Raw genomic sequence first — 25923 nt, forward strand, 5'->3', positions numbered from 1 at the left:
CTTACAAGAGGCAAACAAAGAAAAAGATTTTAACATGTTATTGAGTTCCTATTAGGTGCCAGGGAGTTTATGATGCAATCTTGTTTTAACCCTCATAACCCAGTGAGTGGTGGCTATCTTCCAAGTTGTAGGTGAGGAAACAGGTTCATAAAGGTTAAGTGATGTAGGTCAAAGTTATATGTAGCTATGACAAGAATAGTAAAAATGATACTGGAATAAAATAAGACCTGAGAGGCTTCCCAGACCCCCTATTTTGTTTTCAGCATCCTGCTTGTTTCCTGGTACTCAACACAAAATGTACTTGTAGATGTCACATTTTTAATTCTGGCTGCTTTAAGCCATTTAAACTTTTGTTTAAAGAAAAATCCCAGGAATGGCTTCCAAATCTTGACCAAACTGTTCACTCAGATTACTTTTTTAATAATTCTTGCTTAATACGTGTAAGATACGTGTCAATATTTTGGTCAGTTTTAATGAAAGATAACTAGTGATTACAGTAGCTTTTTATTTCTCTAGAAACATGTCAGTGATAGAAGACGACTCCTAAAACTACACACATCAGCTTTTTATTGTATTTTTAGATCTTTTCCACATTATTAACTATTGGAATTAAAAAGGTTTTTTGTTTTTGTTTTTTTTTTTGACTGCATCTTGTGGTTTATGATCTTAGTTTCCCAACCAGAGATCAGACTCAGCCCCTTGACACTTAAAGCATGGAGTTCTAACCACTGGACTGCCTGGGAGTTCCCAGTTAAGAAATTTTCAGGGAGGGGGGAACGGGATGGGGAATACATGTAACTCCATCCATGGCTGATTCATGTCAGTGTATGACAAAAACCACTACAATATTGTAAAGTAATTAGCCTCCAACTAATAAAAATAAATGAGAAAAAAAAAAAGAAATTAGACTGAGTTATTATTTTGAGTAATGTAGAATCTCCCATCCAAGTACTAACCAGGCCCGACCCTGCTTAGCTTCCGAGATCAGACGAGATCGGGCGCGTTCAGGGTGGTATGGCCGTAGACTAGTATTAAAGTTGTGTTTTGGTACTGCATAGAAGTCTTCAGTGATTTGGAAGCACACTCATAAAAGTGCGAAAAACCTTTTAAAGTGATGTATCACAGACTTTGTGATGTAGCTGAATTATTAGTGGTAAAACTAAATTGTCAAATTTGGCATGGATTTTAATGTTCAATTGCCTATATAAGTCACTTTTGCTTTCTCAGAATATATTTTGTATCCAGCTTAATCTGATGGGTTTATGAAAATATAGCTCTGTCAAAAACCATGTTCCCTAGGGATCATACTGAATTTGTTTGATGGTTAACCGATAATACCTGCCCTTAAAATTACTCAAATCAAATTTCTTTTCTATGCTTTATGGTACATAATTGTTGGTGCCAGTAGTGTATTTGTCACTGTGACGCAGAAAAAGGGTAGTTTTAGAGAAAATTTGGCTCCGTCTGTATATTCCTAAATTTTTTTTTTTTTTTAATATTTATTTATTTGGCTGTACCAGGTCTTAGCTGCAGCATGCGGGATCTTCAGTGTGAAGTCTTAGTTGTGGCACATGGGATCTGGTTCCCTGAGCAGGGATCGAACCCAGAGCCCCTGCATTGGGAGCTCGGAGTCTTAGCCACTGGGCCACCAGGGAACTCCCCATTCCTAAATATTAATGGTCATTGCTACTAAGAAATGAATTACAAAAACTTCATAGAAGTCATGAGTCCATCAGATCATCTGAAAGCAGCATAATACCTGGACATTCACATAAATAACTTGCTTTTTAAAAAATTTAGATTTATGGTTTTGGCTGTGGTGGGTCTTTGTTGTTGCTCGAAGGCTTTCTTTAGTTGTGGAGAGTGGGGGCTACTCTTCGTTGTGGTGGTTTCTTTTGTGGAGCACAGGCTCTGGGCAAACAGGCTTCAGTAGTTGCAGCACGTGGACTCAGTAGTTGTGACACACGAGCATAGTTAGCTCCAAGCATGTTGGGTCAGGGATCGAACCTGTGTCCCTTGCATTGCAAGACGAATTCTTAACCACTGGACAACCAGGGAAACCTCTCATAAACATAACTTTCTGTAGAAATAACTGTCATTGGTTTCATGAGATCAGAAGTATCTGAGTGAAGACTGCTTCTTATGTAAATTAGTCATTTTCTGTGACTCTTCCTTTTTACTTAAAGATCTACAGTATATGGTAAATTCCTCTTAGATTTTTTCCCAACACACTTGGAACTTTTTTATCAAATACAGTAACTTGGGACATTTTAAATTGTTGATTTCGTTGTCATTAACCATAGGCAAAATTTGTTATCTGCATTAATTGCCTGTAATTTTGATGCGTATATATGCTTTTATAAGTAATGTCTGATTTGACAGTTTTTTTAAAAAATCGTAGTGTGGTTTCATTGGCTTTTTTTAGAGCTATATTGAGTCTCTGTGGGATGCCCTCCCCGCTTCTTCCAACTTCTTGTACTTGAGCAGTGAGGTCATGTGAGTTGTTTTGGCCAGTGAAATGTGAGCAGAAATTTTTGTCTGTCTGACTATATAGAGACAATGACAAACCCTTTCCTGATTACTTGTTTCTTCCCTTGCTTCTTGAACTGAAGTACCAAGCCTGAAGTGAAGCCTGAAGTACCAAATGGTACAGCTTAAAGATGGTGGCCTTTCCCAGACATTTGAGTGAGAAGGAAACCTTTGTTGTGTCAAGGCTCTGAGACGTGGAGAATAGTTTGGTTCCCAAGCACACCTGTTCTATCCTTCGAGAATACAGAATTATCGATTGCAGTTCAGAAAGGTTGAAAACATGTTGATTTTCTCTTTGTACTTTCAGTTTTGAGATGTTAAATAGATTACATCCAGGCCTCTCTGCTTTCCAGAGTCTTAGGGGAGGCCAATTTGTCTCGAGATTATATGCTAGACTCTCTAAAAATGAATAAAATCATCCTTCGGCTGTTAGGCTAAGTATGTACATGCTGTCATATGAAGGGCATTTTGGATTCGTGGCATGCCTCAGTGTGAATGAATAATTAAAGGGTATAACACTCCCCCCTTTTGTGCAAACTGAGTCTGTGGTGGAGTTCCTTATTTTCATCCCTTAATTTCTAAACCATATCTCTTCAGAACCAAGTATTGAGATTTTAAGGGAGACATTCATTACATTAAGCTCTTTGCCAACTGGAGCTCTTTCATCTTAGGCTTTTTAGTTCTTTCTTTGTCCTCAGCCTAGCTACTCTAAATATTGTTGCTGACACAAGTCTGGTTTTCTGCTTTTTATTCATTTGGGAACTTCTCCCTCCCCCTAATGCAAACATCAGGTTTTCCTTTGCTGCTGTTCTCTTTCTCTCTTTTAGCCCAGATGACACAAATGTTTTTTCTGTGTATGGTACAAGTTATCTTCATAAATCCTACCTTTCCCTGATAATCATAAGATGAGAATGTTCTGAACTGTTTAAACTCTTGGACACTGGGGGCTTCTTTGCGGTCCAGTGGTTAAGATAGCGGGATTTGATTGCTGGTCAGGGAACTAAGATCACACACTATGAGGCACAGCCAAACAAAACTTTTTCTCAGCAGCTGGGAAATTACTTAAGATATTTATTCTCTACCCCTTGGTAGAGAATTTAGTGAAGAATTTAGTGAAGAATGATGTTCTCATTTAGTGAAGAATGACTTTTTGTGTTGGTGATTCTTTTTTATTTATTGTATTATCCTTATTTCAAATTTTTATTTTGTAAAGTGTCTGTAAGATAATAGTCATCGTGTGGTAAATTAAAAAAAAAACTAAGTGGGGGAAATGGTGGCGTTATATTGAAAAGTACAGATCCTACACTGCTACTTCTAATTTAACAATAGATCTTTCTCTTTTGAAAAAGTATTCTCATTTAGTAGAAATATTAATGTATCTTAGGGGCGTAAACACTTCTCTGTTAGTTCAGATGTATACATACAAAATACATTGATAGATCCTAGACTAATAATTTCAAACAGCCATGCCTTGATAATTAAAAATTGGTCTAGAGAGATTTTTACTGAGGTGATTTTTATCATTACAACAAGAGTTTTAAAATTTTACATTTAAATTTAAAATTTAAATTTTACAGAGTTTTAAAATTTGCAGATGTACTTTGCTTTTTTCCCCTCTGGCTTTCCCAATGATAGTTCTGCGTCACCCCTGAGATAACTTTGCATTCTTTCCATTTGACATAGTAATTTGGGAAGCTTGCCTTCATGTAAGCTAGAAATAAATTTATTGTCTTAAGTTTATTCTCATGTTGGGTCTATGGAGGAGTTTCTTTTCACCACTCCCCAGTTAATTGAAATTCTGCTATTATCATCATGTTTGTCATTTGGATTACTTTTCATTGAGAAAGGGGGACTACGGAGTTTGAGACAGAGCTACAAAGTTGAGTTTGAGACAGAGCTACTTGGTTTATCTTCATTGTGTGTGTGCTAGTGTATGTGTGAGAAAGAGAGAAAATACACAAATAGCAAAATTTACTATGTTGATTATTTTTAAATGTATAGTTCAGTGGTGGTAAATAAATACATTCATGTTTTTGTGTAGCCGTTACTATCCACCCCCATAATTCTTTTCATCTTGTAAAATGGAAACTATCCATTAAACAGTAACTTTACTTTCTCCCCTCAGCCTCTGGCAACTAACATTATACTTTATTACTAAGTGTCTCATATAAGTGGAATTGTACAATATTTGTCTTTTTGTGACTGGTTTCTTTCACTGGTTTCTCAGTGTTCATTTCTGTTGTAGCATATTGCACAATTTCCTTGCTTTTTAATAGTCCATTGCAAGTGTATGCTATGTTTTGCTTATCTATTCATTGATGGGTTCTTTGATGGACACTTAGTTGTGTCCGTGTTTTAACTACTGTGAATAATGCTGCTATAAAAATACCCAAATATATCTCTTTAAGACCCTGCTTTCAGTTCTTTTCGGTATTTACCCAGAACGGGGAATTGCTGGGTCTTATAGTAATTCTATTCAGAAATTTTCAAGGAACCGCCATACTTGTTTACACAGCAACCGTACCATTTTACATGTCCACTAATAGGACACGGGGTCCAATTTCTCCACATTCTTGCCAACACCTGTTTTCTGGTTTCTTAATAGTGGTGTGAAATGGTAGGTCATCTTAGTCTTTTAAATAGGTAAAAGGAAGAGCTGGATTTTTTCCTCTGTTGACTGTCTTTCTGTAAACATACCTTATACCCTAAGGGGCTCTTGATTGGAAATCAAATCTGGTTATTATTTAAAATGACACTTTTCTATCCTCTGTTACAGATTGCTTTGATGGGTTTATTTCCTACCCCCTCCTTTTTTTTTCCACCAACCTGTCACTTTTCCATATAAAAGACAAGTCTTTAGCCTTCACATTCACATACTTTGTGCCTCTTCTGGATAATCTATAGCAGATGAATCCATAAGGCTTCTAGAATACAGTATACCAAGTTCTCAGAATATCCCCAAATGCCTTGACTTTGTATTATGAAAGAGTTTTGGTCTTCTTTAGTCATTTCATGTACAGGATTCAAGATCAGATCATATAATATTATGAGTCTCTCCATAGTCTTGTTAATTGTGAATATTACTTGAATGTAGTATAGGCATTTACTGCTTTCCAGGAGGCACTAGTGGTAAAGAACATTGCTTGGCAATGCAGGAGACATAAGAGACATGGGTCGATCCCTGGGTTGGGAAGATCCCCTGGAGGAGGAAATGGCAACCCACTCCAGTGTTCTTGAGGGGATAATCCCATGGACAGAGGAACCTGGAGGGCTACAGTCCATGGGGTTGCAAAGAACTGGACACAACTGAAGTGATTTAGCATACACAGCGGGGGTAGTCAGTAACAAATAGAGGCAAGCTGCTTCAGTGTAATGGACTAGGCTGTTACTCAATGAAGGAGAAATGACCTGGAACAAAACAAGCTTAGTATTTGGTTCAGCTCTTCTTTGAGTTGTGAGGATTACATATTTCAGAGTTTCTATAACAGTGGTGATTTTCAGTCAGCTACCCATTGTCCCCCAACTATCAAGAGTCCCAGGAATTGTATATTGTTGCCTAAACCTCATGTATGTACTAAACTCTGCCTCCACAAATGATTTGACCATGAATTGCTATTCTCTGGCACATAAATTGTGAACATATCTGCTGCAGAGAGATTTGACAGCCTCCCTCCATGCAAGAAATGTTGAAATCTCATTAATAGTTGCTGCAAAGATGATGTCATGAAATACTAATTGTGTTTGAGAAGTTTATGTGAATACAACTGGTGTTAATCCTCTGCTGTTGGAGGTTTTAAGGGTGTGACTAGTTTAGAATTTTGAATAAATCGGGTTTTCACATGGTTTGGTGGGGGTGTATTGTAGTTAGGATTGTTTCTATTGCTGGTGTTAAATGGATGCTGAGGATGTTAAAAGGTGTTAAGGATGACACCAGTGACATGAGAATTTCACTGTAGTCAGAGTTTGCACAAATTGGTGCAAAGCACTGGTTGTAAGGCTTCTAGCAGTAGCATGGAGCTCTTTCCTCCTCTTACTCATGCTGCCCTTAGGCTTACTCCTCCTGGGATGGAGACGCTTCTGAGGGCAAAGAGCTGTAAGTAGTGTTGGGCTTTTAAAAAGTAATGGCTGGTTTTTTTTTTGTTTTTTTTTTTTTAAATTTTTTTTTTAATGTATTTAACTGCCCTGGGTCTTAGTTGTGGCATGTGGGGTGGTTTTTTTTGTTGTTGTTGCAGCATGTGGGATCTGGTTACCTGACCAGGGATTGAGCCCTGGCCCCCTGCATTGGGAGCTTGGAGTCTTAACCACTGGACCACCAGGGAATTCCCTGCTTTTAAACTCAGTAATTACAAAGCAGTAACTCAAAAACTGGCAAAGCATCGAATGGATATTTTCCAAAGAGAATGCACACATAGCCAGTTAGCATATGAAAAGATACTCAACATCATTAGCCATCAAGGAAATTCAGATCAAAATCTGAGGTACCTCTTGATGCCCACTAGGACGACTTAAAAAAAAAGGAAACAAGTGTTGGTGAGATTATGGAGAAATTAGAATCATCCTCACTTGCTGACCCTATCTATAGTTTCAGTCTTTACGTATATATTCAAAAGACTTGTGTGCATTCTTACGTGAATGTTTATAGGAACATTATTCATAATAGCTGAAAAGTGGGAAGTCAGTGTACAAAAATACATTAACTGAACGGATAAAGTGTGACATAGATGTATGTAGTTGTTTAGTTGCTCAATCATGTCCAACTCTCTGCAAACTCATGGACTGTAGCCCACCAAGGTCCTCTGTCCTTGGAATTTTCCAGGCAAGAATACTGGAGTGGGTTGCTATTTCCTTCTCCAGGGGAATCTTCCCAGCCCAGGGATTGAACCTGCATCTCCTGCAGAGTTCAGTGCTCAGAGTTTACTGCTGAGTTAACCAGGGAATCCCAATTTTTAGATATTTGAGTAATGTTTTTCCATATATAATGTTGTAAAGCTCTGTAATTTAAAAGAATTATGGTCCTTTGTTGGTGTACCTAGGCTACTTTTTATTTAATTTTATTTAAAAATTTATATATATTTGGCTGTTCTGGGTCTTCGTTGCTGCATAGGCTTTTCTCTCGTTGCGGGAGAAGGAGCTACTCTGATTTGTGGTGCTTGGACTTCTCATCTTGGTGACTTCCCTTGCTGCAGAGCATGGGCTCTAGGGCGCTCAGCCTTCAGTAGTTGCAGTGAGAGGGCTTGGCAGCTGTGGCTCCCTGGCTCTAGAGCACACGCTCAATAGTTGGGGCACACAGGATCGAACCAGTGTCCTACGTTGGCAGGTGGATTCCTTACCTAGTAACCTTAGCTTTTACCTTTACCTTAGCCCTAGGTTACTTTCTTTTTTTTTTTATTCCAAAGATATTAACTGTTTTAATATGAAAAAATGAAAAAAAAAATAGGGAACGCTTCATGAATTTGGGTGTCATCCTTGCACAGGGACTATGCTAATCTTCTCTGTATCATTCCAGTTTTAGTATATGTCCTGCTGAAGTGAGCACCATAGGTTACTTTTTAAATTGCTTTGTTGGTAGCAACTTAGGTGAATTACTGTTTCATTTTTTAGGCATGTTTTTTAGTTTTTGAAAACTAGTGTGGCAGTGAGCTTGAAATGATACCCTCTTTACTCCTAAACACTGCCAGTATTTTTTTCCATGGCTATGGTTAAAAAAAAAAAAGGATGTTTCAAATGAATGCTCTCAGGCTCCCACAAATGAATTAATGGTCTTATTACCATGTATGCTGTAATATTTTTTTAAAGCTTCAGAATCACCTTAAAAAATTCAGCTGTATTGATGTAAGATTTTATAATATACTACTTTACACATAAAATTGTTTTGGTAAATGTGATCAATTGTGTAACCACCATAGAACAATTCTGTTTCCCCCAAATTTCCTTTGCACTCCTTTGCTCATCAGCCCCTCACTTCACCCCCATGTCTTGATAGCCACTTCCTCTCTATTTTTATAGTTTTACAGGTTTTTCTCTAACTTGATTTAAGTGGAATCATAGTCCATTTAGATCTGGCTTTTTTCAGTTAGCATGGTGTTTTTTAAAGTTCATCCAAAAAAAAAAAGTTCATCCATGCTGTTACTTATATCAGTAGTTTGTTTTTTATTCTTGAGTACTATTCCATTGTATGGATGGACATTGGGGTTGTTTTCACCTTTTGAATATGATGAATAAAGTTGCTCTGGACATGTATATAGTTTTATGGTGTAAGCAGTTTGTGTAAGAAATTACTGCGCTGTTTGTAGAGATCATGCCATCTTGATATTTGTATTAACTTCCTCATATTAACTCCCTGTATTAACTTCCTGATATACTTTCTGGAAATATAGTTTTTGGAAACATTACACATAATTTAACATATCATTAAGCAGTGTTTCATAAAGCCACCATCTTCATCATATAATTATTATGTATTTATTATGCATACAGTGTATGCTAAGGATGCTTGTAAAAATGCAGATCCTTGGATGTCATTACCAAAAGTTCTTACTCCATAAAGTTGGAGAGTCACATGGTAATGATGACATTTAGTCATTTCAAAACTATAGTTTTCATTAATATATTTGTTTACTTCTTTGCAACATTTCTTTGTATTTATTTCTTTGCCCATGCCGATCTTAGTTCCCTGATAAAGGATCAAACCCAGGCCCCCTGCATTGGGAGCACAGAGTCTTATCCAGTGGACCACTAGGGAAGTCCCTTCATTAATAAACTTGTTCAGTTAGTGTTTCTTTTTCTTTTTCTTTTTTTTTCTTTCAGTTAGTGTTTCTTAAGGGAATTTTGGTTTTTCCTTTGCATTCATATGCATTTGATTACCTCTCTCTTTCGTGTACTCAAAATCTCCCAAGGTTTTATCTGGGCCTCTTTGTTTGCTCGCCATCTAGTGGTAACAAGTAAGAACCACCCAAATGAATGAATTCATAGGAGGTGTACAGTGCCCTTCTAGAGGAGGAAGGATTGGAAAATCCAGAGAGAAGTTTGTGATTAACAAAAATGCTAACTATATGTTTGCTGTATGAATGGATGCCCTTTGCTCCCATGACTTTTTTGGGGGGGGGTAGGAATTCAGTATTATTTAGTTGGGAAATAATTTGAGAAAAAATGCATTTTCTATCACTTTTTTTGAAAAATGCATTTTAGAGCCTGTAAATTTAAAACTTTTGTCCTTAATGGCCAGCTGAATTACTTTTACTAGGAAATGGGTAGGTATGCATGCCTAATTCTCTTACTTAAATGAGAGAGATGCTTCCAAGCCATACTAAATTATACTTGGTACTATATGAAGTCAGCTTGGTTCCATACAATTTATATTCTAGATCCTCTTGTTCTGGGCTCTTAATTTACTTTGTCTTTTACATGTTTTTTAGTTTTTTTGCTCATGCTAGTTTGATGATTGTGAAAGTTATTTTGCTAAAAAATTTGTCTTTTGTTTTACATTAGCTTGACAGAAAAAAGATTTTCTGTGATAGGGATGTTTTAACAAAACTTAGTTTGTAAGGTCTGATTTTACTTTTACAGAAATGGTGGAGTCAATGAAGAAAGTAGCAGGGATGGATGTGGAGTTGACAGTTGAAGAAAGAAACCTCCTATCTGTTGCATATAAAAATGTGATTGGCGCTAGAAGAGCTTCCTGGAGAATAATCAGCAGCATTGAACAGAAAGAGGAGAACAAGGGAGGCGAGGACAAGCTAAAGATGATTCGGGAATATCGGCAAATGGTGAGATTGTTACATCTTAGTGTTCAAGTTGCTCAGTGGTGTCTCACTCCTTTGTGACCCCATGGACTGTAGCCCACCAGACTCCTCTGTCCATGGGCTTCTCCAGGCTAGAATACTGGAGTGGGTTGCCATTCGCTTCTTCAGACGATCTTCCTAACCCAGGGATTGAACCTGGGTCTCCTCCACGGCAGGGCAGATTCTTAACTGCCTGAGCTACTGGGTGGCCTGCATATCCTAGACACATCTTATCATATCCTAGATAGCTTTAAAGAATGATGTCTTAGGTGTTAGACTGTTTAGACCATAGCCTAGTACACACATTGTTGTATACCTGTGTAATGTATATTTTATATTTTACTGGATTTGCATCTTTTACTCATCTGGGTTGAGAATTACAGGCTATACAGTATTTTAGGAGAGAGGAGAAGACTTGTTTTTCCTTGAAAGCTGCAGAGAGCACCATGCAAGTAGAAAACTAATTTAATCATTGTTTCTATTGTGGTGACTACAAGATACTTCATTGAGTAACTTGAAATTACCATTCTTGATAACTTAACCAATATTCATGTGCCTGTTACATACATCAGTTTATAGGTAATACGGGTACAAAAATGAGACAGTTAATATCCTTATGGAAGATCGGTCTAGTCATTGTTTTTATAATAGAAAATATCAGAGGGCATCAGATATTGGTAAATTTATTATCTCAGATATTATATGTGGGTATATGCTGATATGTAATGTTTTTCTTGCTGTGGCTTTTGGTCAAGAAAGTTTAATCTAGAGCAGTGGTTCTCAAACCAGAAGTGACTTTGCTCCTCAGAGGACATTTGGTAGAGACATTTTAGATGAGGTTACTGCTAAGCATCCTATTATGCATAGAGTAGCCCCCCACTGTTGAGTGTTGAGAAACTAATTCTAAACACACTCTTTAAAAGTACAGTGAGAAGAATTAAAAAAACTGTCACAAAGTTAGCATGGAGTGAATTTGGTGGATAGAGGGAAAGGGGAAACAGCATTTGCTGACTTACATGAGATATTTCTATATTACAAAATACATGTGCAAGTTACTGTATTTAATGTTTAAACGACCCTGTAAAGAGTAGATATTGTTCTAGTTTCTAGATAAAAACGGGTGTTCTGAGTGATTAATGTACCTGGGATCACATAGAAGGTGGTGAGCTGGTACCAGTGTGACCATTACCTTCAAACACATTGGAACAAAGATTATGGATTGTCAGCAGACAGGTTGGTGTTCCAGAGAGATGAGGAAATGAGGAGGTTGAGAGTGCTGAAGAGAGAAGTCTGTGTGCTAGATTGTGGGGTTTGGGGTAAGAAGGAAAGGAAGCAGGAAGCAAAGAGAGGAAGTGATAAATTGGGAGAAGATGAAAGGGTCAAGAGACTGGAGGTCTTGATGTGTCTCTTAAGTATAAATAACAGGAGTAAAGAAACTGAAAAAAAAAAAGTTGTAATCCAGTAGTAAAATATTGGAACTTAAAAATTCCAGGCTAGAATAGCACAGTTAAAGAGTGCACAAATAAAGGTCATGGAGTTGAGATCAAGGAGAACTACATTGAAAGAAACGTGATAATGCCTTGGTGTGTGATACCAGGAATTGGAGAGGTTAGCTGTAGATACTCAGTGAATGTGGGTGAAGGGCCTGCAGAGATGTATTGATGACAGAAATTGATATTTTAAAACATAGTGGGTGAGCTTCCAAGGGAGGAACATTAGAACAGTCATCCTGAGTCAGTGAGGACGTAAGAGAATTCAGAAATCATCCTCCTCTTAGAGCAATCGATCTCTACTTGAAAAGCCATAAAGAAGGTAGTTCGTTCAGGAGAGAACTGGTTTTACTTAGAATCAGTACGAGATTATAGAAGAGTGAGTAGGGAGAATTATTTACAATGGAAAGAAGGTTGCAGAGGGCACACAATGAATTTGGAAAGGTTAAACAATGTCATTGTGAAAGAGTGAAAGTATTACTCGCTCAGTTGTGTCTGACTCTTTGTCATGGACTGGCCCTTAAGGCTCGTCTGTCCACAGAATTCTCCAGGCAGGAATACTGGAGTGGTTTTCAGTTCCCTTCTCCAGGGGATCTTCCTGACCCGGGGATCAAACCTGGGACTCTTGCACTGCAGGCAGATTCTTTACCATTTGAGCCACCAGGGAAGACATTGTAGTAACAGAAAATTGAGAGGGGAATGTATGTGTGGAGGTAGTACATACATGTTTTTGCCATGATAAACAAATTGAAAGAAGTGGCAGTGTTTACTTCAGTCTGTAGACTTTTGATGTCGTAGCTGGTTATGGATCTATCAGTAAGGTGGTTTACAGTTGAGCATAATAGTGGTTAAGGAATATGAGTCCCGGAGGCAAGATGCCTGGCTTTGAGTTTTTATTCCACCCCTTAGAAACTGTGAGCCTAGCCATGCAGGCTACTTGGGTTCAAGTTTTCACTCTGCTTCTAGGTTCTTTAAGTTAGTTATCTTTGGTCAAATATAGTGATCTTTGTTTTCCTATGTAAGTGGAGACAAAAGCTAGTTTTAAAAAAAAAAGCTAGTTAATATGTTGCATTCAGTAAGTAGTAATCCCAATCTTACTTCTATAGCTGAACTGTGATTCTATAGCTGAACTGTGAGTTGTTCCCCCCACCCCCATCACATAACTGATGGCATGTAGGAAGAAGTACTTTACATAAACCGAAGACAGGTTTGCTCTGCTTTTGTATCAAGAGTGGAAAAGGAAGTTTGGAGAGGGATATATATGTTCTCTTTAATATGATTCTCTTCTCCAAACCAGAGATAGAATGTGATAATTTGTGTAATTTCTTAAATAATTTTTGACTTTTTTTTTTTTTTTTCAGGTTGAGACTGAGCTAAAGTTAATCTGTTGTGACATTCTGGATGTACTGGACAAACACCTCATTCCAGCAGCTAACACTGGCGAGTCCAAGGTTTTCTATTATAAAATGTAGGTTCTATACTAGAAGGGAAGATATAAATCAGATTAAATGTTGGCTCTCTTAGAATCACCAGTTTTTCATATAGATTTTTCAACATTTTATTTAACGTTGGAAGGATGGTTAAAAGAGGAGTGATTCTCAAGACTTGGTTTTTGAATACTCATTTGCAAATTCACTACTAAGAATAATCACTGTTACTGCATTTAAGATGACAGATGATTGCTGTAAAAAAATGTACTAGATTTTGTGTTACCTGTATATATATTCATTTGTTTGTGTGAGGGATACCCACTAGCTACAAGCAATGCATTACACAGTTCAGTCTTAACATTTTATATAGTTGTTTTTTTATTTCATTAACAAACTGTTGTGCTTTTCTTTGGAACCACTTTCTATGTTTAATTCCGGTGATAAAATTTGTTGATTTTTGAACATTTTCAGTTAATTTCCCTAGGATTTTGCTTATATTTGGCAATGTGAAATCTCTGAGTCATTCCTGAGTTTTTGAATTATTGAAGTATATACATCTGCTGTTTCATGTTTTTATCACAACTTTATTTTATGTAAAAGAGAAAAATTTTTAACAACTTATTTTAAAAAGCATTATTCTAATTCTGTTTTTGTTCTGTTTTGTTTTGTTTTGCTTTAGGAAAGGGGACTACCACAGGTATCTGGCTGAATTTGCCACAGGGAATGACAGGAAGGAGGCTGCGGAGAACAGCCTAGTGGCTTATAAGGCTGCTAGTGATATTGCAATGACAGAACTTCCACCAACACATCCCATCCGCTTAGGTCTTGCTCTCAATTTTTCTGTATTCTACTATGAAATTCTAAATTCCCCCGACCGTGCCTGCAGGTAAGTCTCTAAAGAGAAAAAAACTCTTGACTGTGAAAGTGAAAAAGGTTACCAAAAAAAAATGGCTACTTGTTTTTCTGTCTTGTTTCCTGGGGCTGCCTTCCTTGGCCTGGCCCTGTAATGAAGAATTTTGGCTTTTAACACAACTGTTTTGGATGATACAAAGACAGACAGACCTATTTCAGTTCACTAGGATAGTAGTTAGGATAATTGTGCGATGAGGAAAAATTTGATTGTTGATTGAAAAGAATCTTGTTACTACAGAGTAGGAGTAAGGAATGAGGGATTTTCATAATAGAATTGTCTTCATTTTTGTATATTAGCTTTCGGTTTTTGTACCGTGTTCTATATAGTTATGCTCTTAGTATGCATGCTGTTTTGTATTTTCTGTCATAAAGTTTGCCATCTTATTGATGTGTTTAAAAGTGTTACCCCATTTATACTTCAGGTTATTCCCAATTTTGACACATAAATTTAAGGAATATATGTATGTGGGTTTTTATTTCTTAAGTATACACAACATAAAGTTTATCATTCTGTGTTTAAATGTGCAATTCAGTGACATTAAGTGGGTGTGCATGTGTGCTGAATCGTGTCCGACTCTGTGACCCCATGGACAGTAGCTCCTCTGTCGATGGAATTTTCCGGGCAAGAATATTGGAATGGGTTGTCATATCCTACTCCAGGGGATCTTCGCAACCCAGGGGTTGAACCCAGGTCTCCTGCACTGCAGGCAGATTGTTTACTGCTAAGCCACCAGGGAAACTCACCAGGCTCCTTTGTCCATGGGATTCTCCAGGCAAGAGTACTGCAGTGGGTAGGCATTAAGTAAGCCCATGATATTGTCTGTTGCATCTATTTCTAAAACTTAATCATCACCTGAAACAAACTTACCACTAAACAAGAACACTATATACACCTCTGCTTGATTTTCTGATACTCTGTCCATGAATTTGCCTATTTTAGATACATCATACAGTAGGAGTAAGTGTTACAAAGTAACCTCAGTGTTCTTGGGTATGTAGGAGTCAGATAGTCCCTGAAAGAAGAGATTTTCCAGCTGTCAGATGGATTCTTTTGAATGAAAAATCAGTATTAATTCATCTAAAAAACTTTCTGATGAGTGTGTCCAACCAGGTAATATCTCTTTAACTGCAGAAGCTATGGCTGTTCAGGCATAGTATTGGTTGACTCTTCGTTGCCATTCTCTAGTCTAGCCGTTGCACACACAGCTTCAGCTTCAGTCCTTCCCGAGCTTTTGCTTTAATGTGAAGTATGCCATTTGTGCTCTCTTTCTACCCATTAAGATAAGTTCAAATATGACTTCCTAATTTGCTCACCCTCTTGGGTCCCTGAAGTACTTTCTCTAGGTTGGCACTTCATCTTTATTTTATAGTAGCTGTTTATGTCACTCCCTCTATTTTTATGTGTTTTTAAAAAGTTCATTGTGGACTCATATTATGTCTCTTTGCTCCTTTTCCTACCTGTTCCCAGCATCACTTGGTGTACATAGTACACAGTACTCAAAAAGTAAAGGTGAATTTTGTTTCTTAACTGTAGTAAATGGCTTATATGATCACATTTTTGTGGATTTTTTCTTCTTGCTCTGTTAACATTAAATTTTATTGAATTAAATTGTGAGATACTGTCCCAGAATTTTTTCTTTTGCATTAAAACTTTATTAAATAAAATTAAACTGACTAGAATTTGGAAATACCTTTCATATGCATATATTTTGATGGTGGCTTGGATGGGATTAGGTCTGACTGTCAAAAACGTAGTAATAAGTGGAACTCTAACAAAAGTTTCACTAGTTCCACAGTTGCTGGATTACAAAACTAAGAAAGGAGTTTCAGTAGTTATACCTGTTTTCAGTGTCTAAACCCAAGCATTCAGCATCTAATAGTGTCTAGTAGTGATAACTAAAGAAAAGACTGAAATTTAACTTACATCTTTTCTAAAATCTGTTTTTGGACTTGTTTAGTTTATTTTGGACTTGTTTATTTTTATAATACATTTATATGAATTCTCGTAGGTTGGCAAAAGCAGCTTTTGATGATGCAATTGCAGAACTGGACACGCTGAGTGAAGAAAGCTATAAGGACTCTACACTTATCATGCAGTTGTTACGTGATAATCTGACACTATGGACTTCAGACATGCAGGGTGATGGTAAGGAGACTGAAGTTAAATTGTGTCTCTTTCATTTGTTGGATTTATTTACTCTTAGAAAGTTGGGATTTCTTTACATTAAGCTATAACTTAGACTCACAGCCTATCCTCCAAACTATCAAATTTTAATTACTGCCTTTACAGGAAATGGTATCAAAGTATACAGCCTTACATTTTGGTCTGTAAGATAATAACATAAAAGGCCTGTTTGGAAAAGGAGATCTTTTGTTAATAATCAAAGATTTCAAGATTTACCTGTCATAACATTGGCTAAACTTAGTTTTCTGTTCTATCGGTTTTGAAAGATGGAGGGAGAGGAAGCAGTTCATATTACCATTCCTCAGATTCAATCTTAGGGGTCTAAGGTTAATTATATTTTATTGTTGTTGTCACTGTTTTGGCTGAGTGGCAATCCTCAGGTTAAAACTTAGATGGTTATAAGTAGATATTTATGGTATATTTTCTGTGTGGAAATCTTTTATCTAAAAAAAAGACTTATTTCCCTCTATATTCTATACAACAGATGAAACACCCTGCTCATATAGGTCCTTATTTTAGAGATCTGGTATAGTCTCTGTTTTTTGATGTTGCCGTTGTAAATAGTAGTAGAGTATTTTATAAAATTTAATCTTGTTGTTGGGAGTAGGGTGGGTTCTTAATGATTATTCCAGATGTAGAGGACCAAATTTGTCATGTTTCCTGATTTTAAAGAATATTTTATTCTACTCATTTCTAAAGACTTGTTTTTAACCCATGATAGATCATTGAAAGGGTGGGGGGACTGGACCAGGAGATGGACACAAACTATTGTGACATGATAATTATAAGAGTGTTTGTAACTGGCTCTGGTGATGCAGGGAGTGGAAACATTTGTCATTTTTAGGTACAAATCATTTAAAAGTGTATTACCCAAACTGAAGCATGTTTTATATTCCTTGAGGCTAGATGTAGTTTCTCTTGGTCAGACCAGTATATATTGTATTTGGAAACATAACTTTTTAAAGATGTATCTGGAAATGGATGTCAGGGAATGTAGGTTGGCAGTGGAAGGACAGAGTCAGATTTTGGAATTATCTTGTCTTATGGTAAGTGAGAATTAGGGGACTCTGCTCCTAAAATGCAGTAGCTCTCTGAACTGTTTAGAACTTGACTAGGTTTGGCTTGAGATTTGTGGTGCATGTGACTTACTTGCACACTTCACCAACAAAGCCAGATGGAGTCACAGATTACTTTTCGTCAGCACAGCACTGCAGGCAACCACTACCAGTCTGTGGGAGTCAAAACCAACTAAACCATCTCTGAACTAATTACTGGGGTTCCTTCCAGCTTTAAATTGTATTGTATTCTAACAATAACTACTGAGAAGAATGGCCAGATAGCTGTGGACTCTTCATAGTCACCCCCAGCTCAGAGAAGACTAATATCTCTCTGCCTGTTTGAGGGGATAAAAGGAAAGCATGTGGAGAGTTTGGTAAGCGGTATTGACCTTAAGTAAGCTATACCTCTTTGATCTCTTGGGATATTTTTTTGAGGGTGAAAAATAACAACAAAAAAGGTGATTTTGTAAAGCGATTTTTTTTTTTAGACACATTATTTGGTACAGATGTCACCTTTTATAAAGTGATTCCAAAAATAAAAAAAAATAAAGTCTGATTTTCTGTTACTACTTAAAACCAAGAATTGACTAAGGTAGATTGTAATTCCATTTATACAGAATCAAAGATATTCTTTTTCTTGGTTATCAAGCATGTTTTATTAAATGGATTATTTAAAAATAAAGTATCTTTAAACTTACTATGTTTTCGTAGTTAGGAATGTTCTTTGTACAAAATGTTTCATTACATTTTAATCTTAAACACTTAAACTAGTGAAATTCAGTTGCATCAATTCTTTATCACTTTGTAGGTCGACCAGTTAATTAAATTTTGTTGAGACAGATTAATTTCCTCTTAAGAGGTGTGTTACAAAATATTTGGAATTATGAAACATGGTTTAACTTGAAAAATTCAAGTGGTCTGTTGAAATCTTAGTAAAATAAACAAGCTGTCTGAAATTACAAATTGTTGTAACTAGAAAATTATTTGCCAGTTTTGCTAAAAGGTGTAAGGTGTTACATGTTAGGTTGGTTTTGTGGTTTAGAATCAATGCTGAATGTAGAAGAGTTTGGGGTATGAAGTTAGTCAGGATGTTACTTGCACTTAGTTTAAGGATTATTTTCTCCTTTTTTACTTTTAATTTGAAAAGTGGTGTAAAAAACCACTTGAATTGATGGTTTCTAAACAAAGAGATCTATGAAATTTATGTTGTTCACAAACCTTTACTTATATATGCTTGTATTCTTTTGCCTGCAGAATGTTAATGTCTGTCTGGGTGTGTTCAAACATAATTCTTTAAAGGGAGCACCACTTTTTCTCATCAAACAATTTCAGTCCTTTTTCTTTTAACCTATGATCAGAGGACTGTTTAATACACAAGTTCATTGAGAGGAAATGTGTTCTCTGCTTGTTCCCTTCTCCCTTCCCAATCCAGAAACTGGGCAAAGAAATACATATCTGAGGAAACGTTTTCCCCTCTTCTGTATACCTTTTAAGAGGATATTTCATCCTCTTAAAAAGGAACAGATTATTTCTTAGAGTGAAGTTCATACAAAGTAATAAATATTCCACAATCTGATTCCTCTTAAGTCATTGATGTTTTCCTTTGTCCTGCTCTTGGTTTATTTTTCTTGTAATGTTGCTTTCATATGATTGTTCTCCCTCCCTTTCTCCTTACAATATAGATTCCTAAAGGAAAATCCAACTCTTCCTTTCCTAAAAACTCTACTTTGTAAGTCATTATCATGGCACAGTGAATTCTGCTTTTAGTTTTGGTTCTTCACTAATCATGCCTGCATATCATCATCTTGTTGCTTAAAAATCTGCCTGTTATACATCCCAGGATGCAAAACCTTTTGAGACATTTATGATCTGCTACCCCTGTCTACTTCTGGTTGGGTGTGACTTCTTTGGCAATGTTTTTACGCCAGAGTTAATTGGAACTTTTGGCAAATCTACTGGTTGCTTATAAGTAAATTAAGAGTGTGCTCTATTGATGTATGTTAACCGTTATTTTGGCTGTGTATTGCTGTTGAGTGTGAATGTTCTTATCATTTCTTAAGTTTGAATACATTATTGTTCATTGGGAGAACAATTGGGTGGTCCATCATTTCTTCCCTCAGTAAATGGTTGTTTTTGTCTTTTCTTTGCATGTCTTTCTAAATGTGAGTCAAAAAATCTTCATGTGCCTTAAATACTTTTTTAAAACAATAAATGGCAAACATTTTTATCACAAAAGAAATGTTGAAATGACTAAAACTATCTTTACCCTTACTGCCGTGATAGCGTTTATCCTATCAAGGTCTTTCAGACAAGACCGTTGAAAGGTGCTCCTCAGTTTCGCTTTATGTCTGTAGGGAGCTGATCTTCGTGTCACTTGTCCATTCTGAATAATTTAACAAGCAGTAGGAATGGATGGATTGTCTGAAGTATCATGATTGTTGGATTAGTTCATTGGTTTTTCTCATTTATTTTGATCAAACTAGTAACTACTTAGGAATTAGTGGTTTATTAAAGCACAAAAGAATGTAACTTTTATCTGTTTATTTTCTGGCAAAAGCCTGCATGCTTCCTTATTATGGCTGTCTTATGCTTATTAATAGGTAGATGACTGGTGAATAGGCTGGCTTTCGATTGCATGTCATAGTGCAGTTGAAATTCCTCAGGCTAATTGATAATCATGTTCGAAGGGAAGAGAAAAGTGGCATGAGAGAACTGGTCCAAATGCCCTTCTTTAATAACCTCAGTGGCCTGGTTTACTTTGAGCATGCTGTTCCACTCTGGAGTGAGAGATTTGGTTTATGGTTTGGTGCGATTGTCCAAGATACAAAGTGTGTAAAATATTCGTTTACAAAAGCAGAATCCTCCAATTCCTTTGAATCATTTTACTGCTCAGTTCTCATATTGAAATTTTTTCTAATGAGGCTTCAGATCAATTAGATTTTGCAAAAATTTATAAAATACTCTTGGTTCTTGAAGAGGTGAGGTTATTGAGAAAGAGTATTTTGACTCAAGATAAACATGAAAGCTTGAAAATCATTTTAATAATATGGTTACCTTGGCTGTCCACTCAAGAGCTTTTTTAGCATAAAAACATTGAGTTTTACTATGCATCAGTTTTTTTTTTCCATCCTGTTGATCATTCAGGACCTTAATCCAGCAGCACCTCTTCGTTTAGGCATCTAAGTTGTCAAGGATGGTAGAAGTCCTTTGCCTGTCTGTGTTTAAACCAGTTGTATCAAATATAAGGAGTATTATGCTTGGAATGATAACCTTTGTCTGTGCCACAGCAACCTCGTTTAGTAGGTTATAAATTAATTGTCATTCTTCTTTGCAGGTGAAGAGCAGAATAAAGAAGCGCTGCAGGATGTGGAAGATGAAAATCAGTGAGACATAAAAGCCAACAAGAGAAACCATCTCTGACCACCCTAGACCTTCCTATCCCACCCCTCTTGGAAATTCCCCCATTGTCACTGAGAACCACCAAATCTGACTTTTACATTTGGTCTCAGAATTTAGGTTCCTGCCCTGTTGGTTTTTTTTTTTTTTTTTTTAAACAGTTTTCAAAAGTTCTTAAAGGCAAGAGTGAATTTCTGTGGATTTTACTGGTCCCAGCTTTTAGGTTCTTTAAGAACACTAACAGGACTGCATAGAGGCTTTTTCAGCATTACTGTATTGCCAGATGTGGCAAGATCACCATTAGAAATGGAAATTACATTCGAAAGCCATTAGAATTTTACGTGATGCAAGCATCTAAGAGAAAGGTTAATCACACTATAGAGGTGTATGTGGTATCATTTTCCCTTTTTCTAATTGTTTAAATTGAATTTTATACCAATGTTTAAAATTAATTGGATGTTAGCTTGAGGTGGTAAAAGGTTTTTTGGGGAGTTTGTTGTAATGGTTTTGCTGTAAAAAAGTGTTTCAAACTCTGCTGAAATGTTGCTGAAAAGCATGGTGCTGGTAACAGTTCAACAATCCGTGGCTGCTCATTCTTGCCTACTTTTACTCTCCCTCTGAAGCAGGTTAGCGTTGGAGGTGGTGTGGAAAGGCCTGCATGCGTGTTCAGTTCTCTGTCCCTCCCTCTCCCCGCCCACCCCGCCCCCCGCTCGCTCGGCCTCTTTTGTTCAGTCTGTGTAACTTGAAGCTAATTTGTACTACTGGATATCTGACTGGAGCCACAGATACAGAATCTGTATTGTTCTTACTGAAACACAGCATGGATTAACATTAAACTTAAATAAAACAAACCTAAATTAAAAATGCCAAACATACTGTGCCTCTATCCTTCTTCCTTCTATAATAAAATCTCTAGTCTAAACACATGGATTATATTTTTTTGCCTGAATGTGAAGAAGATCTCATTTCTTTTTTTTCTTTCATAAATCACTTGTTTCCCAAAAATGATGTGTGTTTCTGGGGGGAGAATTACGTTTATGTAACCTGGTTCTGAGGAACAGGAAGTATAAATAGTGCAAATATCCCCTCCTCTAAATCAGGAAACAGTGTGATGTTTATTTTAATTAGTAAAGTGCCAGTGTTTATTTATAATACAAAATGTACTTAAGGATCATCTAACATGCAATTTTTGGAGTTGTACAACTGAAGGCTGAGTTTACTCTCCGCCTGCTCCAATGAGTGGCAGGAATAGAGAAGAATTAAATAGATTCTCAGTGTACACGTACACATGGTGAAATAGTAGTACAGTGGTCCTCTTTATTAGAAACACTCAATGGAAGTAATATCTTTGAGGGAATTTATACAACAGTGTGTACAGATATTTAGTTAATATAGATCATTTTATGTCAGGCATTGAGGTCTATCTTGTTTGAATGACTGCCTCACATTGATATACTCCTGATTGGGGGCGTTGACTACTCTTGAACATTGAGCTTATTTCCAGTTTTGCAGTTGTAAATGCTGCTGCAGTAAAATGTCTTTGTTAATGGTCTGCTTAAATAGTTGCCTGTGTATCTGTGATACATTTCTAGATTCCCTGTGTTAGAAAACAACTTTGCAATTGGTAAATACTATTATTGGGTTGGCCAAAACATTCATTCGGTTAGTGACTACATTGATCAATAAAGTTCATGGTGAAAATATGTCTTATTTTTACCAAATGAGCTTTTTGGTCAACCCAGTATTTTCCCTCGAAGAGTTATTCCACATTACAGCCCCATCAGCAACATGTGAGAGTACCAGCTTCACTGTGCTCAACCTGCTGCTACGTGAGATATGCCAGAAGTGTATCTTGGACTGCAGTTCTTTGTTGTTAAGACTTGGGAAATTAATAGATTAGTGATGTACTAGTAGTTCCTATTAAAATAAGTATGTAGAATGAACAATCTTATTTTTGTGAATTGTTTTTCTATCAGATAGTTGGAGATGATTACATGCAAATTATACTCTCTGGAGCTACCTCCAAGAGCTAATCAGATGATTTGTTCTTTTTCCAGCAGTATTTTTGCCAACTGTATGCTGCGTTTCAGTCCAACATTACAGGAATTAGTGAAACCCTTACTGCAAATTTTTAAAGAAGCTGCTAATCAGGGTTTTGCAGGCTGCTCCCACACTAATGTGTGGATGCCTGGACTTGGAAGAGTTCACATGAATACATAGGTAATTTTTTTACAAAATAGTCTGGTTTGTGGAGGTGATTCTCTGTTCAGTTCGGTTCTCAACATGAATTTGCTTACTATAATGAGATCCTTGGTTGCCTATGTAGACTTCGTTATAGTATTCAGCAAATTCAGGATGCTGTGAGCATTTTCAGTGATGTGACAGTCTAGGTATGGAGAAAATAGAGCTTGCCATCCAAAGAAAACAATGGAGAGACATCAGAAGGAGAGTTTTGTTTGGTTATAGGTCTTCAGAACGATCCTATCAGAAGGCAGTCAAGTGTGAAGACTGCAGAAGTGTGACTTTTTCCACTTTCTGTCTGGTCTGGGAAGGTGCAGTGTTTTTTTTTTTTGTTTTTTGTTTTTGTTTTTTTACAGTTCTTGATTTAGTCATCTGTGCGGGTCAGTTGATTTAAATAGGAACTTGACGATTACAAACGTGAATGTGATTTTTAATTTTGATTTTTTGGTTTTTAAAAATGAAGTTTTAAACCCAGAGGTTTTCTGAAATGTTAGTAGTAACAATAGATGGGTTTATACCCATGCTTGGGTATTGAGATGGGTGGCCAGAAAAGAAAATCTATAGTTTTGCTGCATTCTATGAAGACTAGAATGAACTTTTAAGTTGGATTGTTGTAAGGGCATCTTGGTGGAATAGTATAAACACTGCCACTCTTGCTCCAAATGAATGCTGTTTGTGAGTTTTAAAAAACAAAAGTCCCCAGTTAGCTGCTATGGTATTGATCCTAGGACAGTTAGAGGGGTGAGCATGCTAAAATTTTTGCAATAAAGATGAATCTTTAAGTTTTTAACATGATCACTGGGTTCCCTGGTAAAATTCTGGGAAGCTTCACTAAAGGAGTTGTTTTTCTTTGAATTTAAAGTTTTCTCTTTCCGCATTGGAGTGGTTTTTGGGTTTTGTTTTGAGGTATAGTTGATTTATAATATGAATTTCAGGTGTGCAACATAGTTTTTAAAGATTATACTCCCATTTATAGTTATAGTGTTGATATAGGTTGTACCTCTAAATTCCCTACCCCTATCTTACCCCTTCCCCCCGTCACCCCCGCCACTAGTGGAAAGGAATTGTGAGCTTTTAGAGGAAGTGGTGATACTGGATCCAACCCAGATCAGCAAAATTAAACCCTGTCTTGTAGCTCTCATTTCTTTGAGATCTAGACTTGTGATTGATAAGTGACAACTAACAGCTAAGACTGGGTATCAGCTGTGTTCAAGGCACTGTCATTTAGATAGTGCCTAGCACATAAGTACTCAGTCATTAGGTGAGTTTCCACCTGCATTTTGCCAATAAGAAAACGGATAGGGAGAAGATGAGAAACTTCTCCAGAGCTACAAAGTTAGTAGTAGTCAAACAGGATTCACAGTTGGGTTTGTATGACTGAAGGGCACATGCTCAAAACCATTAAGCATTCTATTTCTTTTAGGCTATTAATGTTTTATTGAAATACACTTTAACATTTCTGAGGTCAGTATATGGTTTGCAACTGATACATGCCTTTTTGAAAAGCTGTAGTAGAAATTAAGCTGTAGTATAAATCATTAGATTTGAGGAAATAGAATATAAATGGTAAGTATGTTTAGGGCTCTTTAGTAGCTACCATCTAGAAAGAGTCAAGATTAATGACTAGATTAATTTTTTTCTAGTAGCTTAATTTAGAAATTTAAAAATTAGGTTTTTGTTTTTTAAATAAGTGGAGCCATTCTTCCAATTTAAAATAGGTTAGCTTGGACAGGTAGAGCCAAAATCCAAATAGATAATAAGTAGCGATTGTGGATTGTCAAGTTGCTGCAGTGCTGTGACTGAGTTTTCCAGATAACCTGCTTTTTGTTTTTTGTTTTTGTTTTTTTTTCAAGAAAAAGTTCTTGGGTTTCAGGCATTTGTTTCTCACACAGTTGATGTTAAGGATATGTACTCGTATAACCCATACATTATGAGTCATGTCCAGGAGTGGTGTTCTGTCTAAAGCTGCTATTGACCACTTTTTCAGTTGTGCTGAATGTCTCAGCACTTGTGCTTCCATCCTGTATGGTTTGTGAGTCTTGCACTAAGACACTCTTCCATTTAGAATTCTGGTGCTATACAGTTGGGGTAGGCCTTATTTTAGCACTTAAGGCTTCTTTTCCGTTAATTAGTGGTATATTTGTAGCCATAACAGACCACAGTAATTGCTGAATTCCCTCAGAATTTGCTTTTAGCAGAATTCTAGTAATCTTTTAAAAACTTTTTTTTTCACTTGACATCATTCATTGATCATTAAGGAAATGTAAGCCAAAACAAGAGAGGCCAGTTTCACCTTGGCTAAGATTAGCAAAGATCAGATTTGTAGAATACTTCATTGTGAGGATACATCTTAGAATTTTAATTTTTACAAAGGGAACACACCATTTAATCACAACAAGACCAACATCCTAAAGGACTGCTTCATGCCCCGTTCCTTAATTTACGCCCTTACCCCACAAATGGAACCAGTATCTGGATCATTGCTATTGATCAGTTTTTCCTGGTTTTGAAACTTACATGTAAATGGTAGACATATATAAATGAAACGGCTTGTTTTTTCCTCCTCAAAATTAGGTTTGTGGGGTTAATCCATATCATTGCCTGTAATAGTGTATTCTCATGGCCATGTATGATGTATTCCGTTACATTAGTATACCATTACCTAGTCTATGGATGGGTATTTTCAGATTTTGGGTGGTACAAATAATGTTGCTATGGACTTATGTGCCTGTCTTTTGGTATGTATGTGTATGAAATAATTTTGCATAAACATCTTCAAATGGAATTGCTGGGTCTTAGGGAATACATGTGTTCAGCCTCATCCGTTCAGTTCAGTCAGTTGTGTCTGACTCTTTGCGGCGCTGTGGACTGCAGCACACCAAGCTTCCCTGTTCATCACCA

General features: G+C 36.6%; 1 protein-coding gene and 1 non-coding gene across 3 annotated transcripts in view; one reads left to right on the top strand and one right to left on the bottom strand.

The window, feature by feature from the left end:
* Positions 1-21652, top strand: part of YWHAE (tyrosine 3-monooxygenase/tryptophan 5-monooxygenase activation protein epsilon) — a 35457-nt gene extending 13805 nt beyond the window's left edge. Inside the window, exons 2-7 of one of the 2 annotated variants that reach the window (XM_065911064.1) lie at positions 10096-10295; positions 13162-13268; positions 13910-14116; positions 16152-16288; positions 19068-19114; positions 20720-21652. In XM_065911064.1, coding sequence (XP_065767136.1) covers positions 10096-10295; positions 13162-13268; positions 13910-14116; positions 16152-16288; positions 19068-19075 — 659 coding nt within the window. In that variant the 3' untranslated portion in view covers positions 19076-19114; positions 20720-21652. The remainder of the gene's footprint in view (positions 1-10095; positions 10296-13161; positions 13269-13909; positions 14117-16151; positions 16289-19067; positions 19115-20719) is intronic. The other variant, XM_065911063.1, reaches the window with a different exon arrangement.
* LOC136150375 (U6 spliceosomal RNA) lies at positions 7959-8065 on the bottom strand. Its single transcript, XR_010659809.1, has one exon. It is a non-coding gene; the product is annotated as a U6 spliceosomal RNA (small nuclear RNA).
* Positions 21653-25923: the final 4271 nt, after the last annotated feature.

Source organism: Muntiacus reevesi, chromosome 18 (assembly GCF_963930625.1).
Source record: "Muntiacus reevesi chromosome 18, mMunRee1.1, whole genome shotgun sequence".
In the NCBI taxonomy this organism is placed as follows: domain Eukaryota; kingdom Metazoa; phylum Chordata; class Mammalia; order Artiodactyla; family Cervidae; genus Muntiacus; species Muntiacus reevesi.